The sequence below is a fragment of the Nylanderia fulva genome, unplaced genomic scaffold (genome assembly GCF_048542155.1).
Source record: "Nylanderia fulva isolate GAGA-0341 unplaced genomic scaffold, ASM4854215v1 Scaffold1, whole genome shotgun sequence".
In the NCBI taxonomy this organism is placed as follows: Eukaryota; Metazoa; Arthropoda; class Insecta; order Hymenoptera; family Formicidae; genus Nylanderia; species Nylanderia fulva.
In genome coordinates this window covers 8,321,659-8,340,509 of record NW_028189192.1, presented here as the reverse complement: position 1 = coordinate 8,340,509, position 18,851 = coordinate 8,321,659, and the positions used below count along the sequence as shown (strand labels likewise).

The following is an 18,851-nucleotide window of genomic DNA, read 5'->3' as shown; positions in this document are numbered from 1 at the left end:
TTGTTTTTTATATTAGTTAGTCAAAAAAAAATAGAAGTCGCTACAAAAGTAATTCCCTCCCGAAAAATAAAAAAAAATCCGAATGTAACATAAAGAAAAAATTAACTCACATTGCATTAAGTCGATTATCCAAACCTTTCTCCTTTTATACATATATCCACTTTTATATTTCACTGCTGCTCTGCTGTCATCCCATATGGTTTGGCACTGATCACTGCACTGTTTTTTCTATTATTTTATATTTGCAATAATTATTTGTTGCACTTCACTACACACAGATGCACTTCGAAATAAACGGACGATACGGACGAAATAAACGGACGAAAAAATAATATCACTTGCGAATGCATTCGGCACTTTCGAGTATTTCGCTTGATCACGTTTGATATCGCATTCTCGAATAAAAACACGAACAAAACATCTGTTAAAAAAATATACTTTTCCGATTCCGGGAAAGCGAGCGTCCGAGTATTTTAATCACATTAAACGCATCGAAATGTCCTTAAATTCACCCGTGATGTCTAAGAGGTCTATCGCGACATCTCTCGGCGCGCCGCGTTATTACGTATCATCGTGAAGAAACTGAAGTCCCATTCAGGGGAAGTAACTCTTGCGCGCCACGACCGTTACGCGGAAGCGTCACCAAAGCTCATTTTCCAAGCGACTGAGGGGTATAGCCGCCCCACCCCTACAATTTGAATCGACGGTTTCGATGCTTCTTGAACCCTTTCTACGATATTCGAGCACCCCAGGAGATGCTCGAGCACTCGCGAAACTCCTCGTCGAGAGGACGATGCCGAAATACCACACGATAAATATAGAAATAGTCCGAATACCGTCGAAACGATGTCTCAAGCCATAGTCCCCCTCCCCTTGTCCAACCCATAGCTCGCAATCCCACGAATTCGCGCGATGATCTGAGACTCCCGGGGCCCCGTCGACGCCGGGATACCCTTCGAGACGATGAGGTATCTTTTCGAGGCTCTCGGGCGACCGAGTAGCGGCGAAATATACACGAAAAACGCCCTCCTCCCTCGTCCCTCCGATCCCCAACTCGCGATGTTCTGAGGCTCCCGGGTCCCCAAGTCCCCATCGACGCCCGAATGCTCTTCGAGCATATTATTCGGTCTATCACGTCAAAAACCGACACTCCCGGACTTGCACTCCCGTTTATTCGCGTTACGCGCACACGAAATCTAGACAGACGCGGAGCATTCGCGACGCACCTCTGCTCCTCTGCCGCTAGACTCGCACTGACTAATGGCGGCGCTGGCTGAAGTTGGTAACGTCGTGACGTCAGAATTTCGGCCGATTTCATGTATTACTACGCGCGGGAGTTTTCGACGCGTAAATAATAAATAATATATAATCAGCAAATGTACACAATTTTAATTCGCCAAATATTAATTATGTACATAATTTTATTATGAGGGAGTACATAACTTTAATTCCCGATTTTCTATTATGTACATAATTTTAATTCGTCGAATTTCTATTATGCACACAATTTTAATTTTTCATTTTTGATTATATATACATAATTTTAATTCGCCGTATTTCTATTAAGTAAATAATATTTTTAGATTTAATTCATTATCATAATATTATAATAAGTATTAAATAAATGAATTTTATGCATTTTTCTCATCTTTATATTGTATATTGCGCAAGTGATAAAAAGTTAGATTATTATTTTGAGAAAGTTTAATGTGTAAACGATCTTATAAATATACATATAATTGCATTATAACTATAATAATATATACTAACAATATAATACATAGTAATTAGATATAAACTATAAAACAATTATGTATACCATATAATAAAGTAAATATATAAAACAAAAGAATAAATTAAAAAATTATGCCACAGTAACACAAAGAACTTTTGTTCTTAATTATGAAAGATTTATTTACATTTATATATAATAATATTTATATTTATATATATTATAGAAACAAAAACGATTGCACGTTTCGGTAATAAATGGAAAATATATTTTTATCTGGCAAAATTATATATTAATAACAGGTAACATATACAAAACAGACACAATTAAATGTATCAGCGTATAATAACAATCGATCATGTAACAGTAATTTCTAACTTTGATATAAGTCACAATTTTGGATTACGATGCACATTATTTTTTTTCACTCGATTTTTAAGATTCGAGAATATATTCCGTTCGTTGAGAAATATTTAAAAGATAATGCTTATTTGAGTAATTCAATTAAAGCTTTCAACTAATGGTAGATTTAATCCAGTCAATATGTGATGCAATTTTATCGTATAATCGAGGCCTTTCGATGCCATCCTTTGAGCAAGCTATTCTCCAATTACCAATACCAGCCAAAACCCATCTTCGATTATCTGTTTGAAGGCACAACATTGGACTGCCAGCGAGTTCTTCTTCCTGTTAAAATTTAATAATAAAAAGTTAATTTATACTATTAATCAAAATTTTGTCTAGTGTGTAAAATTTATTAATATTTGGTGTTCAATGTAAAACTTTTTACTAAAATAGAGAAGAACACAAAACTGTTTAATGCAAATGTTTATATAAACATAATATTACTTACATTGCAATCGTCCATGGAATATGCTTGCTCAGTGCAAACACTGTTCACCGAAGGAATACTAATATTTTCACACTTTTCCATTGCACTATGTTTCAACTGTACTCTTTGTAATAAATCACCTGTCAAAAAGAAAAAGATTCTACATATATATTTGTTTCAATAATTTTTTGTACTTTTCAAAAATAATTTAAGAAATGATGGAAATATACACGCACATATATATATATATATATATATATATATATATATATATATATATATGATAGAATATTAAACAAACATAACGTAAAATATTTACATTAAGTCATAAAAATATTACATTTAATATTTTTCTAAAATTAATATATAATTTAATAAAATGAAAAAATGCTTGCTCAGATTCTCCATTTATACTATTGAAACGATATGTTTAATAAATATATATATTTGAAGTAAATACGTTATCAAATATATGTATATCGCGATAATTGTAAAGTTAATCTTTTGAAATTTAATTTTAACTTTTAGAAGAATGTGGAACATTTTAAACTATCTAAATTTCAATCAATTATTAGGCACAATTATAGACAATTAACAATTAATCAACGTACGATTTCTTGCCCAACCCAAAGTATTGCATTGTGATGTATTGCTCGGTGAGTCTTCGTTGGAGGGCAAGCAAATTGGTCTCACAAAATCCGAGAAAGTTACTGGTCTATCCAGTTTTATCAGAACAGTCGTACCTTCCACCGGTGATTTAATCATGCCAACGATTCTGCGTTCTTGTTGCCAAGGTGATGTACTCGATAGTCGTACGACACCAAGTTTAGCCGACCATTCTGCTTTGGGTTGACTAGAAAAAAGAAACAATAAATTTAAAATTAAATATATATTATATATTTTTTTAATAAATTTTTTGTTGTACTGTATGTTATATCTCAAATTTTAATTTCAATTAAAATTTTAACTAAAATTTTAATTCTATTGCTACAATATATAACAATATTAATATAAAATAAGAAAATATTTTTAATAAAATATTATCTTATATATCTTTTTTGTAGAAATATTAAATGTACCCTTGAAAGCAATACGCAGTTGTGAGCAACCAATTTTCCGCCACAAGAGTAGCATCGCAAACATGAACTCCCTCCTTGAAAAGCGCAACATGCCAAGGCCAGTCACCGGGTTCTGCCATCTTATTAAGACTTTGAGTTCCGTCACTTGTACGTAAAGGTTGTATTCCACATTCTAGTTTTCAACAGAAAGAATAAAAAATTATTTACAAGTTTATATAAAATATAATAAAATAATTATACATACGTATTATACACTCTTCAAAATAATTAAGGGATTAAAAAAAATTTTAATTCTCATTTTTTAAAACAAGGTTACAACTATTTAAAATTTGCCTATTTTTTGGACAATTTTTTTATCTCTTAAATATTTTGAAGAGTGTATATGTAACGTGTATAATACGTGCATAAGATCTATTTAAGATATTTAAGATAATTTTTCTATTGTGTATGTAATATATTAGAAAAATAGAAAATAGAAAATTTGCGTACCAAGATCGGAACAACGAACGTATAGGACTTCCTTGCTAGGACAAGGAGCCCTGACAAAAGTGATTTCCGGTGCTGATGGATCTTCCATGTATACATATGGGACATCTTCTTCGTCATCAATTCTTACTTCAACAAGAGCTACGCCACTACATTAAAAAGATTATAAAACATATTTCTAAATTATAAAATTCTTTTTTTAAGTCTACATGAAATAAAAATATAAAATATGACTAAATCTTAAATTATGCACAAATCAAAATTATAACTCTAATAAAATCGTAAAAGAAGCACATATATATTTAACTACAATTAATATCTGTTTAAGCTATTAATTAATAAAATAAAATAGAAAAATTTATTTTGATAATTGCAAAATAAACAAGAAAAATTATTAGCTAGATGTGTTTCACGTAATAAAAATTATAGAAAGTAAAAGTACAAATAAAAATAAAATTTTCCTTTTTTCATAAAAAAAATTATTAACAAAGAAACCGAGAAAAGATTTTACATTTATTAGATCTTCACCTTGTATCTCTTTGGTATTTTCTTTTAGCTTTCTCTATTATTTTTTTTTTGTATTTTGAATATCCAATAATGGAAAAGATATTTATGTAAAGTACACGATAAGATTCTTACGTATATGTGAGTAAAGTACAGAGTGAGCTTGCTGCCGTTTGAAGAACATTATCCATTTCAGTTTCTGGTAAGGTAGCATTTAGATTTGCCGTACAAAGTTTGCCAATAGTACCTTTTTCACTAAATACAACATATCCCTCTTTATTGTATTTCGCGACATGAGGTGTGCTCCAAGATTGTGATTTTAATACATGCACGCTCGGTGCCAAAAGTACTGCAATAAATGCACAACAATTTATTTATTCATCAATTTATCTTTGATCATTTATTTCGTCATTATTTCTGTATTAAAAGTAAATTAATCCATATTTTTCGTATTTTATACTACTTACGACAATCTTTTTCATCGCTGCCATTCGGACAGTCCACTTTGCCATCGCATCGTTTTGTATGCGGAATACAGGTTCTTCCTACTCCGCAATGCATGTAACCATCTCGACAATAGGCACAGTTTTTTTCATCCGAAAGATCCGGACAATCGATTACGCCGTCGCAAATTCTCGGTGATAAAGCTTTAGACTGAAGTGCTTGCACACATCCTACATCCACATTGATTTATTCATATGAATTAATTCAAAGATAATTTAAAGATGCGGTTAACATCTCATCTTACGTAAAGAGCGATCTTGCTCGTAATAATTACGATATTATACTACTTTTGGTAATTAATCACACCTGGCTTTGGTCTGCAACTACCAGGCCCGATATATTCGGGAAAATTGGAACAATCCAAGGCCCGTTTTATCTTCTCAGAAAGACGACTGCCGCATCCATTCCAAAATTCCCTGCAAAAGCTCCTACAAGGCAACTGCAGCACATCTTCCGGATGACCCAATTGACACGCAGGCTGCAGCACCTGACAGATAAAGTCGTAGGCCAATGGATAGCATTCCGCGTCCACTAGTTCTCTAATTTCATATTATATATGATTAGATTATGCAGTGTTTAATATATGATGGTTGTTATTAATTTGAATATATAATAAAAAAATATTATTGAAGTTTTTACATAATTTTTGAAGGATTAAAGTATATAATTAAGCAAGTAATGTGGTAAATGATAAATTGATTTTTTTTTAATTTATCCAAATTTACTCTAGACTTATTTAGAGTCTGGAGAAAACATACCTGAAAGCAATAACATCCTCTTCGACATCTGCCAACGATTTATGCTCCAATATATTTGGATACGAGCTAATATTATAAGGGAGATGTTTACAATAAGGCAAGTCCAGCTTGTTGCATTTTCTTGGCGGAGGTGCTGTCGTTGTAGGCGGTAATGTCGAGATGGATGATTGTGGATTAATTTGAGCGTTCAGGGCCTTTAGACTTTCTTGTACTTCGAGACTCTTCATCTCTATTGTCAGATTCGCCAAATAGCGCGATGTTTCGGGATTTAATTCCCGCGACAGAATGTCCACGATATTTCCAGTAGTTATAGTCTGATATCGCGGATCGAACCTAATCTCAAAATGTACCACCAAATCGCGGCCTTCCACCCTATAAAAATGCAATAGATATAAAATACATACATATATTGAAAAAATTAATAATATTTTTTAACTTACTTAGCAATCAAAATGATTATTGTAATTATTTTTAATATTAAAAAGCCTACACAATGTTATATTGTATATAATATGCAATATTTTTCATAAAAACTTCTATCAAGTATAATATTTATTTATTCCTAAAAACAATAAGAAATTTAAAAATTTGTTATTGTTTTTAGGAATTTGTAAAGAAAGAAATTAAAATTATAATTTTTCTTTACAACTCCTTTAGGATTTCAGATTCTGAACAATGCGATTCTATAGGACTGCAATTCATTTCGTGAATGGCTGTTACAAATCGATGCATATTACGAGCACGATATTGTTGTATGAATAACACATTATTGATGAATACAGTCGCAGTAACATCTCATTCTGAAAGCAACAAGTATCGTGAAACTACGCGCACTAGAAAGCTGAGAAGCGATATCATCCGATTTCTCTATGCCGTGTACAGCCCCAAGCTGTTTTCATCAGTTTTCATTATATATCGACTAGCTTTTCCCTTCTATATAAGAGCCAACGTTTTGAAACAAATAAAAGAACCAATCAAGTTTGTGGCATATAGTTTAAATCAAGTTTATATCAAGCGTATATATAGTTTAAATTGACTAATTTTCTGCTGTTATATAACATGCTCCACGTTGAATATTATTGCATAATTTATTTTGCAAGTAATACTTTGCTGATATCTTTAAATGTGTCTCGTTGACCAGTGCGAAACAATGTCAAGAGATGATATAATTGGCTATTTAATTATTGTGGGAACGTGAAGTAATATTAAAATTTCGTTACCCATCAAGCGCCTAAAACATCTGCCGTAAGAAATGATAATTTTAGCCAGCTGCGGCGAAAGATAAGATTAAAGCGATCACGATATTCCCGCGATCGTATCCGGAAAGTCTCAGTGGAGGGATCTGCTAGGTCTGCGGTGAAGGAGTCACCTCTGGTAACTCGGAATGTTGCGAGAAATATTTGATCGCCCGGTGAATCCGAAGTGAGGAACGTATCTAAAATAAAAACAAATATTTAACATTAATTATTTATTTTTAGTTATATTCTGTAAAGGAGAATAAATAATAGTTAATAATAGTAAACAAAATATTATAGTATAGGGAAATGCATTAGAAACTCAAATGTCAGATAAAAATTTCAATACTTAGGTGAGAAAATAAAAAAGTCAAAAATAATATACTAAAATTATAACAATAAGAAAATACTGCATAAAAGTATTTTAGAAAATAGATGTATGTCAAAAATATAAAAAAGAAGTAGAAAATGCTACATATATGTATATTAGTTTAATGATTAAAGAGTTTCTTTTAAGAGAGTGATTATATAGATTAGTGTGTATTTATTGTGTAAGTAAAAAATAATCCTTTACAATTTGTTTGCATATATTGATAGATCCGCGAATTTCGTTTATCTTTCTTCGATAAAATTGAATCCATATTTAATTGCATATTTATAAAATATAGGTTACAGTGTCGCGAGATCAAAATGCTTCAAGGACACGGATCCCCACCTTTAAGGTTAAACATTGAATTGGGCATATATCTATCAACTAAACAACTCGGTCAGACCGTTATACGTTTACCAGCTGGAAACCCTCAATGGACCGGCACGCGCGCGTCCATGCAATATCTTCGATGACCTCTTATTCCTCTCGCTCGTAAACACGGATTAAGCGCCGATAGGAATTACTAATCTCGTGCTGTTTCGCTTGAGTGTAATGTTATACTCATGTATTAACTAACTAATTAAGTTCAAGTGTGGTATAAATCATTTAATTAATTAGCGCGATAGCTTTTTGCAATATATTTGTAAGATGGTTGCATTAAAGTAAAATTTATAGCACAAGAAATGGATATGTAATATACGTCTTTAATCAAAGCCATATGACTGAAGAATAGAGAATGGAAAGCAGGAAGAAGGTGATGCGGCCAAAGCCCATTGAGGTCTTTCAGCTCGTACGCATAACGGTCTGACCGAGTTACCGAGTATATATTCGAAGTAGTGTTGGTATTTATATACACTTAGTATATATACTTTTAATCAAACTTTTTTCAGTAATCAAAAATTATTTTTTTTAAATCGACATTTTTTTGAGGAATATGAAAAAATATAATCAAAAATTTTTAGTTGCGTCGATCTCTTATTGTTTTAGCCTAATTATTTTCCTTACATATACACGCATTCAATTTGCATTTTTATTTTTTTGAAATAATTATTTTTAAAAAATTTGTGTTACTTTTCTTCTTCGCATCTCGCTTATTATGATGTATATCGCGTGCATATGATGTATACATTGTATCTAAACAAGTTGAAGTGCTTGATAAGAAAACGTCGATCATTTAAACAAGGTGATTCGATGCCGATTGCACTTTACAGTCCGTGATTCGTGCACCGATTCATAAATATATCTGTCGTCCTGGCAAACGATCACGATGTGGCAGGATAATTTCATGCTCACTAGGCCGTCAATTGCCAGTTTACTATAAAATAATTTTATTTGCATCAGTACCCTCTGCGCTTATACATATACATACATATGAACGGCAAGTGAAAGTGGGGCGAACGTTCATGTGATGAAAATGTATCGGCTCAATAAATATATCCAATATGTGTGTATATACCTATAGATAAAACTAAAAGAATAATTAAAATGATATAAAGTGTGTGCGTGTATGCACTATGTGAAATTGATTAAATTCTTTGATAAAATACTTGTTTTCTGTATATTTTTTCTATAAGAAAAACCATCACGCGAATGCATCTTGAATGCATTTTCTCACAACGATTTCTCTACGTATATAGAGTAACTTTTGAAGATTGTAAAAACGAAATATATCTTATTCCGATATAAGAAATTCTAAAATATTTGCCTTCACAATCTTTTTCTTCGAGAAGGACATATATTTGAAGAACATTTTTATAATACACAAGAATTAAATTTTAGTTTTTAAGATTTTATATTAAAAAGGTATTATATTTATTAGAAAGAAGATTTGTCAGAAATTAAATATTACTCAATTCGAAGATAATTTTATATATAAGAAATATATTTTTTGTGTCAATCAATATGTATAATCCTATAAATATTAGCTTGTCATAAAAAAATAAATAAAAATAATTAAAAAAATTAAAAACAAATGAAACATGTAATTAAGTAAGAATAATTAAAAAACATTTTAAAAAGTTGTGTTTTAAATATTTTACAGATTTTTAAATTGATTTGCTACAATGTCTGCAACAACTTACAGCCGAGGTATATAGAGACACCAGAGAAGAGGAGGAAGAATAAGAAAGCAGCGAGGACGCAGCATCCGCAGCGATATTGGCCACCGAGTTTTCTCGTGAATCGAATGTCGCTGTCGGATGATAGAATCGAGCTTGGTGTTCCTGCACGGCTGAATCTTCTGGTACTCACTGTACTCACCGAAATCTACAAATAAAGATGTACTTATGTTTTTAATATTGACAATGTTAATGTAAGATTGAGAAAGATACATATATATATTATATAAAATATACATATATATATATATGTCGCTTCAAATAAGCAGGTCATACTCTTGCAATGTCACAATTCTGCAAATTGAATCAAAAATACTAGCAATAAAAAATTTGAAACTATGCGTTTACAAAAACGCGTTTGACAAAAATTTAGTATATATGACAACAGAAATTTTTTTGAACATTCCTCTAAAAACATGATTATTTCAAGCAATGTGTGTTATATAATAAATATAAAAGTATTAAAATAAAGTCATTATATAATAATAATAATAATATATTAATTGTCAAGGAAACAATCAATCACATCAAATGTAAAAAAGCTATAAAAAATTATATGACTTTTAATTATAATTAATCATTTTTTCTCACGTTCATAAACAGTTGTCTTTATACCAAATACACAACGTAAATTCGAGTTATTTATATTACAAATATTACATTTGATTCTTGTATATTTGCAACAATATTTTCTGTAATAAAATAAAGTCTTAATAACGGCAAAGAATATTACGAAAGCAAAGTTGCGCGCGCTCAAAACTATCTGCAAGTATTATCTAGTAAATAGTGGGCGGTATATCTCTCTCTCCGTTGATGAAACATTCCATTCTTTTGTATCATCAATGTATATTTTTACCAATTCGAAATAACCGGGATTACTATGATTATAACACGACTTGCATCAACGATCGCATTAGGTACTTCCGTCTCAGAATTAAGATAAAGCAATGCAATCAGAATGGATTGCAATACAACCGCAAATTTAAACAAATTTAATTATACCAGAATGTATTATTTAAGAATAACATTTATAATGTTGCTTAATATTTGTTGCTTTCAAAAATCATAGAAATATTCAGAAAGTAGAAATAAAATATGTTTTCGCGTGTGTGTGTGCGTCTAGCTCAGAATAAATAAATGCAAATATCCATGACCTTAACATGTTATGTCTTCACTTTAATTACAATTGTATTATGCAACTAAAACGCATATGCGTGTGCATGCGAATGACATGACACGCGTCATAATTGTGATGCTTGAGATGCTGACACGCATTACACGCGCACGTGTGTCGATAGATCCACATGACTCGATGAACGCGTAAATTCACGAATACGTAATCATTCCTAGTCGCACCTTTTTGGCTGCAACGCGCAGTCATAACAATTGCATAGGCCCTGCGATGCCTACGCCTTCGTTCATTCGTTCAAATGCTACGCTTGGCACACGCTCCAACGCGAAGGATTATACGCTTGCAATCGAGACTATCTGGATAGTGGCTCTCTCCTGCTGCAAAGGTCATATAGAACTAAAGGTCAAAACCCACCTAAATGGTGCGAAATATGTCATTCCCATATACATACACACAAGTACATCGAGGATAGATATTATTCATAATGTTTCAGTGCACATTAGAATTGAGATCAAGTATAGTGAAAATCCTATTGTATGTATATTTTAATAAATATGTATATATTTAATAAATATATATACATACAGAATTTATATTATGCTAGATCTTAATTTGGTGCATTGACATGTATAAAAAATTCATTTTTAAATGACTGTCGACTAAAGCGCTAGCAGCGATCTAAATATTAAGTAATAGTGAATATTCAAACGACGTTCGTGAAAGTCAACCGATTTTCGCACGCGATTCGTATATGTATGGGAACCGTGCTTAAGCATAATATTACGTATATTACATAGTTACCAGCTTGGCAAACAAAGATATTATCTCGAGTTCTGTTTTCAATCATTTCCGGAATGCAATGTCGTAAGAACTATTATCTAATTACAAGACTTAAAGCAATACGGATATATGTATACTTCCATAATTACAAAATATACATTTATTAAAATATAACAGAAAAATTTGCGAGTTAATAAATTTATTGTATTTTAATGAATTTTTACTCAGATTTATAAATCTAATAATTATGAGAACACACACATACAATATTCTAATAATAAGTTTTTTTTCGTAAGGGACCATATACAGTATAGTTACTACTAATTAGTATATTAAAGTAGTAGCAACTAACAACATATCACAAATCGAAATTTACAACTATATGCACGTATTTTATTAAATGTGCAATTAATTTATACCATGTTTTGTGGAATTATATAGTATATATATTCACAAAATATGTATAATACGACTACGTGTGTAAAATATTTTCTCACGAAATCGCAAAACCACATCGGGAGGAAAGGTTTTTCTAGTCTTGGCGTGTTATATAAAGGTAACTTACACACAAAAATGTGCATTGCCTGTGCTGTTATGAAACTGATGTTAGAATGAAGAACTGAACGCGAGAAGTTGCCTTTCATTCGTGGATATCAGCTTCGTGAACAATGTTTAGATTTTGCATGAGTTTTATTTAACCCGCATGATCGATTCTGATGTAATATCAAAATGATGTAATGAATGATGTAATTAAAATACTATTATTAGAAACGGCAACTATATATCAAACATTTAATGTTTATTCAAATTGTTTTTACGTAATTTGTGATATAACATTATTAAATATGCAATTATATAATTGATAACATTTGATAAAAAATGAAAAATATTGACAAAATTATAGATGTTGTATATCTGCATGAACTTATGTTCATGCATATCAATGAAAAATGCATGCAAATTTACAAGTAGCTCACAAATCGGAGACTCTTGTATTCTCGTTTTGTATAAGCTGCATAAAATAATATTTATATATCTCTAATTCATATTATTATGAATATATCTGAATTTACAAGAATTTATTTTGTGAAAAATATAACTGAAAATCAGATATATAAATATTATTTTACGCAGCTTACACAAAACGAGAATACAAGAGTCTCCGATTTGTGAGCTATTTGTAAATTTGCATGCACTTTTCACTGATCATTGGACACGAGCGAGGCTAGTGTTTTATTTGTGAATTTACAACAGTATAATCAAGCAAATCAATGTATTTCTAAAAGGAAGAAAGTTCATAAAGAAGAAGTAAATAGCAAATAGTAAATCGCCGCGATTGACTGTAGTTGTAAGTTTCATGCTGATCTTGATAATGGGCCGTTTCGCGCTTGAGATGAGCTGATCCGATCTAGACGCACTAGATTGGAAAGTAGAATTTAGAGTGGATAAACGTAGTGCTTCGATAGCGATTGTACGAAGAGATTAAGACACGTTTGAACTGGACAACATTTCGAACTCTTCCGTTAATAGACACGGTCAACGACTTCAAGACCGAGGAAAAATTAGACCTTACTGATAGAAAAGCGCTTTCCAGAAACTTTCATGAAAGTTTATGCTCTCTCGCTTCTGGTTCCAGTACAATAAGCTTTGCTAATAATTAAGATATTATAAATGAGTATTTAAAATGCTATCAATTAAGATTTATTATAAACTGCTCTTCCAATGAATAGAGATTGCTTCTATTCCCGGTAATGAGAAGATGAACCAAAACTACTTCCGTATGAAGCCGCGTATGAAAGGAAACTTTAAGTTTATATATTTAAAGTGATGAGAACGAAGGAAGATGTTTCTGTATAATGTGTTGGGAAAATAATTTTAATTGATTGGCTACAACAAGATATAATGAGGATATCTTGCAATAATATTTTAATCATGCCAATTTCCAGTTTAAATCGATGATTTTTTTATTAACAAATAATCTCTTTAATAAAAGATAATAAAAAGATAATGAGAGCATTATTATACATATTAATTTATAAATGCGAATAAAACTGATCATACAAATATATGGCAATAACAATAATGCAAGATTGACATAACATTTTGTTGCGCCCAGAAAATTGTTAATGTTGACCGATTATCAATTTGCTAAAGAGTTAGTGTCAATGACCGACTGGAAGAATCTATAAAGCGTCATTGGAGCTACTGTTCTCTCGTGACTTTCTTGACCGTTACAACCGTTATACCAAACACCAGACCATACCTTTCCAAAAGAACAAGAATCTAGGAACGAGTTTCTGACCGTTTTAAATTACAATCCGTTCAGTTTCACATATACACATGTACGCATACAATATTCAATTGGATCTTTTTTACGCGATACTATATAGCTTGAAAAATAACAACGTACCTATATATAATAACGTATTTATAATTACTGAAAACCAATCACATTGTGAAGAATAATAATGATAATTTATTTTTTTTAATGTATAATATATATTGTCCTTATATTATTAAAGATTGTTAAAATATGTATTTTATGCAGCAATTTGTTGCATCTGAAACTATTTCACATTCTATATTTAATCATGTAGGTATGTGTGTAAATAACTGTTATACAATCATAATATTTTTATTTGATAGCAAAAGCTTTTTCCAAAGGAGGCAGCATAAAAAAGAAAGAATAGACAGAAGAAAAACGCAAAGAATCAAATAAAAAAAAATAAAAATGAAGTCTCTCCTCATATACTAAATTTTGAAATAAATAGTATAAGCAATATCTCGAAACAATACAGAAAGATATCGTCGATAAGACACTATTCATAATTCATACTCGGCTAAACAGGATGACATTAATCATTGCATGTCTAAACTCGAACAACAAGACGGGGACAAGCGTCACATGTGATCTTGAAGAATACCAAGCGATCGGGTGCTCTTGTAAAGTAACGGTATCAGGGATAGAAGCAGATGGCCCAACCCAGACAACCCAACCCAACCCACCTAACGCATCGCTCTCCATTCCAGTCAGCCTAGTTCTTCATAAACTTGCTGCTGAGTGCATAAGTATGCATTTGTATGTGACTCGGGGTCATTGAAGAACAAGATCAAGTGGTCTATGGAGATGTAAATCAGGCGAACGAGACTTTTGTCATTGACGAAAAAAAGGTAAATCAAACGTAATAACAATTACTTGTGTATAAATATGTTTACACTCATCATAATCAGTATCACCGACAAAGTCTTGCAAATTAAAAATTGTAATTTCAATTAAACTTTCTCGTTAATCTTGCTAGCCTTTCGAAGGCCTTTATACTCACATCGTAGATTGAGAATTAGCGAAATTAATCGAAGAATAAAGGCAAACATTAATGCACGTGATACGTATATAGCTGTTAGACACGCGATGCCATGTATACATATCCAAGTTATTTATTCGCAAGAAAATACTGTTTTTTACAGCTAGAAAATTACTGTGACGCGATCTCTAAGAACAGAATTAATTTCATTTATTTTATTCGCGAGTAAAAGAATATTATAATAGTATATGCCGTGAAAGTTAATTAAAATTAATCAGAATTGCGCTTTCTCTCTCTCTCTCTTTATTCTCTGTGTCACTAATTTGTCACGAACAATATGCGAGATCAAATGTTAGCCCGAAAGCAGCAACTTATGAAACCTGAATTATTTCATATTTCTGCAACGCCCGTGATTGTTTCTAGATAATAGCTGAAAAAAAGGTGGTTCTTTTTCCATTTTCGCAATAATTTTTTTGCAAAATCTACAACAAAACAACCAGCCGAAACAAATAAAACAAAAAGACAATAACTCATCTGTACTGAGCGATAATAAAGTTATAATATTAAATTAATTAATATTACACGCCTTTTCATGTTCTCTCTCTATTCAAGATTATCGAAATTGAACTACCAGTTAAAACAAGTACACGGTACACATTTGTTAAGATCTTATTTAATAAATAATTTGAAAATGCATACAAATGTAAAATCAGGCACACATATTTGCATTTATTTTGAATTATATTCGCTCTGAAAATGTTAAAAGAGATCGATTTTTGGACAAAACTAGTAAATGTCTCGAGCAAACATAATGCTCGCTCCATGCATTACTCATATCTTTGCTATAACAAAAACAATGTATTCTTCCGTGCGCAAGTCATATTCCAGTACTTTGCATTTCCACTCGTTGCTTAAATCACAACATTCTCGCACGGAGGGCGTACTTCCTAATTAATGACGCGACAGGATAATGAAGAAAGCATATACCACGAAAGGGGAAAGTGCGCTACATATTCGAATCTCACCTTTGAGTCCCACGAACTCTTCCGCTTGTGTTCCATCGCGACGGTCATTTTTTTTTATCTATGATCGTTCTCGAGCTTTGTTAGCGCTTCTTTTCCAGAACTTGATTAGCTCGAAGAGCCGTGAGGTTCATTGTGGAGTCTTTTTTCTTCAGCGTGTGTCTTAACGGTATCGGATGACTATACGGAAATAATTATCTTCCGCTCGTGTGTGTTTTTGATTTTTAGGAATTGCAAGATTGTCTATTGACAAGATGCATTTCTTGTATGCCTCTCACTTGTCTCTTGCGAGCAAAGATATTAGCGTCTCGATCACTGTAAAAAAATATTTCGAGTGAAATTGTTAAAAAAGTTATTTTCTGGAAACATATTTAAATTTATAAAGCGAATCTCAGTTTTGAATGAATACGTGTTGACCGTGCGAAGAAAAACGAGTAAATAATGCACAATGTATTTATCTTTATTAAAATTATTGCTATCTCTTGACACAAAGCGCTATTATCCTTATATCAAAGAATCTAAATCTAAATTATTTCATTGTAGTTAAGTTTTCAATTTTATTGTCTAATTTTGTTAATTTAGAAATTATATTCATTAAACTAATAACACAAATTTTATCGAGAGAAAGGATAACATACAGGCAAATTTTGCTAATAAGAAAAATTTAATATTATATGAAAAATATATTTCACATTAAATATTTTTATATTGTATGCTTTAATATAAAATTTCTTAACTTTTCTTTATATTTCTTTAACACTATATATCTATTTTATAGAATCTATATAAACTCTTGTACAAAACAGTAATTTCTTTTGATATCTGATTAATTTTAATTATTCTTTATCGTTTCTTATCTTAATTTAGAGGAACATCTAAATAAGAGTTTATATGTAATTTTGATACATTTTGATACATTGTGTATTATAATATATACAAGAGATATAATTTATTAGCAAAATTTTTTTTGTTTTTATACATTAAATCTTGTAATCTTAATTTTAATTTTGTTTTATCACATAACAAACATTTAGAATGTATAACAAAATAAATTTTGGTCTGTGTGTAGGTGTGTGTTACCGGTATTCATTATCAAACGTGCTATGCAAATAAAAGTCTAACCTTTTCGATCGACACACTGCGTCTTTCACAAAATTGCGTCGAAATCACCTCACTGAAAATTGAAAAATCATTCAGGACACAAATGTGAACTGGCCGAATCGCGACGAGGATGAAAGCGTACTCGAAGAACAGAAATGAACGAATGCTCGCGCGACGAACAACGTTTGCCACTTCACTCAGGCGCGCACTTTGCTCGTCGAAAGGCGGACAATTTCTCCAGCGGTACTGCGGCCACACGATCCAGAGGATTGTTTCGAACGTGGCGATACTGCCAGGAGAGCGGTGGTCTGTCTGCCTGCCTGCCTACCTTCTCACTCGTGGATGCACTTTCACGTCATTACCGGTTCTCCACGGCGTCCGTGCGTACAGTTATGGACTAGTTTGAAGCAAGGACGCCTATCCCTCATCTCTCCCTCATTTGTCCCTCTCTTTTCCTGTGCTCACTCGTGTCTTCGTATCTTCCGAATCTCATTTTTAACTTATAATTTACCCCTTTCCTCGTTTCTTTTTATTTTCTACCTTCTTGCTGTTTGCTTCATTTTTGCGACTATTTGCGCTTATCTTTTCTCTTATCTTTTCTTTTATATATGGCTAATCTTTCTTCTATCTTTATGTTTTCCTCTGTCCTTCTGTTTCTTTCTTTCTTTTAAACCTTTGCTAGTTTTCTCATTTATTTCAATATAATTCTGCAACTTGTTCTAACTATTAATTACATTACATGTATGACAGATGACATTTATAGTATTTGATGTTTATGAAAAAAAAACAAAGAGGCAATTACACATATATACGATGTCGCAATAAGATCAGTCTTTTAATGAGCCGAAGAGTTTATAGCAATTTACTCCCACGATCTTAAGTTAAGCACGACCTGTAATTGTTCTGGAACGGTGTTATGCGCGGATGCACTTTCACGTCATTATTGTTGGGGCTCTGACATGCACAAAGACAAATATGTATTTAAGTAAGATACCGTTTTTCGGATCTCTTAATGGATTCTACTGAAGGCTGGAGTGCATCATTAATATTAAAAGCTGTATCATGTGCAGAAGCTGTTTTGTTTCCGAATTATATTTATATTTCTTTTTTACTTTTTGTATAGTATATGAAATCAATTTTTTTTATCGAATATAAATGCAATAAAATTATTTTATTTTCATACAAAACTCTACTTATTTTTGATATAAGAAATACTTTTAAAACATAAATTAGATTTTTAAACAACATTTGTCTTGCTTGGAAAAATAACGACTCTTGTTTAACGAAATTATTTTTTATCTAATACTTTGAGTTCTTTATTAGCACAAATTATTATATTTCAAGAGGTAACGAGATAGTTTTAATTTCAATACACTGAAATGAATATGCGTATATTTTTTCGTTTTAAATTATATGCATCGATGAAATAAGATGTTAAATCAGACGTAACAAAAAAGATGTATAAAAATATATACCTGAAAATATTTTTTTACGTCATTGTAAATTATTCGATATTTAGTCTAGTGAATTATTATCATACAAGCTATTAATTTTTCTACAATAAGATTGATACAATTATTAGGAAAGTAATAAGTAAAAATAATTTTATTTTAAATACATTCATCTAAAAATATAAGGCTATTAATTTTTTATATGAAATATCGGAAAATTTTAGAAAGAATGTTTCTTATACTAATTTCTTCAAATGCAAATATAATACCTAATATAAAACTCACGATGCCACTATTAGTGTCTTAAAAATAATATACATAGAAAAATGCGAGAAAAATCTCTCTTTCTCTAATACTTGACATTTCTATATTATCTTGATTTCATGTTCAGACATATCTGTCGACTGCTCTGACTTGATTACAATGGTAATCCGTGCGCGTTAATG

The 18,851-nt window shown here is 31.2% G+C and overlaps 1 protein-coding gene across 1 annotated transcript; it reads right to left on the bottom strand.

The window, feature by feature from the left end:
- Nucleotides 1–1,978: 1,978 nt before the first annotated feature.
- On the bottom strand, nt 1,979–18,042 carry LOC114945775 (atrial natriuretic peptide-converting enzyme). The gene is given in 14 exon segments (XM_029322078.2): nt 1,979–2,419; nt 2,586–2,704; nt 3,176–3,417; nt 3,644–3,815; nt 4,133–4,278; nt 4,769–4,982; nt 5,101–5,307; nt 5,444–5,676; nt 5,896–6,267; nt 7,116–7,126; nt 7,128–7,330; nt 9,582–9,765; nt 15,857–16,168; nt 16,976–18,042. Coding segments are annotated over 13 exon segments (2,325 nt in total). The 5' UTR covers nt 15,905–16,168; nt 16,976–18,042; the 3' UTR covers nt 1,979–2,245.
- Between the last annotated feature and the right edge of the window lie 809 nt (nt 18,043–18,851).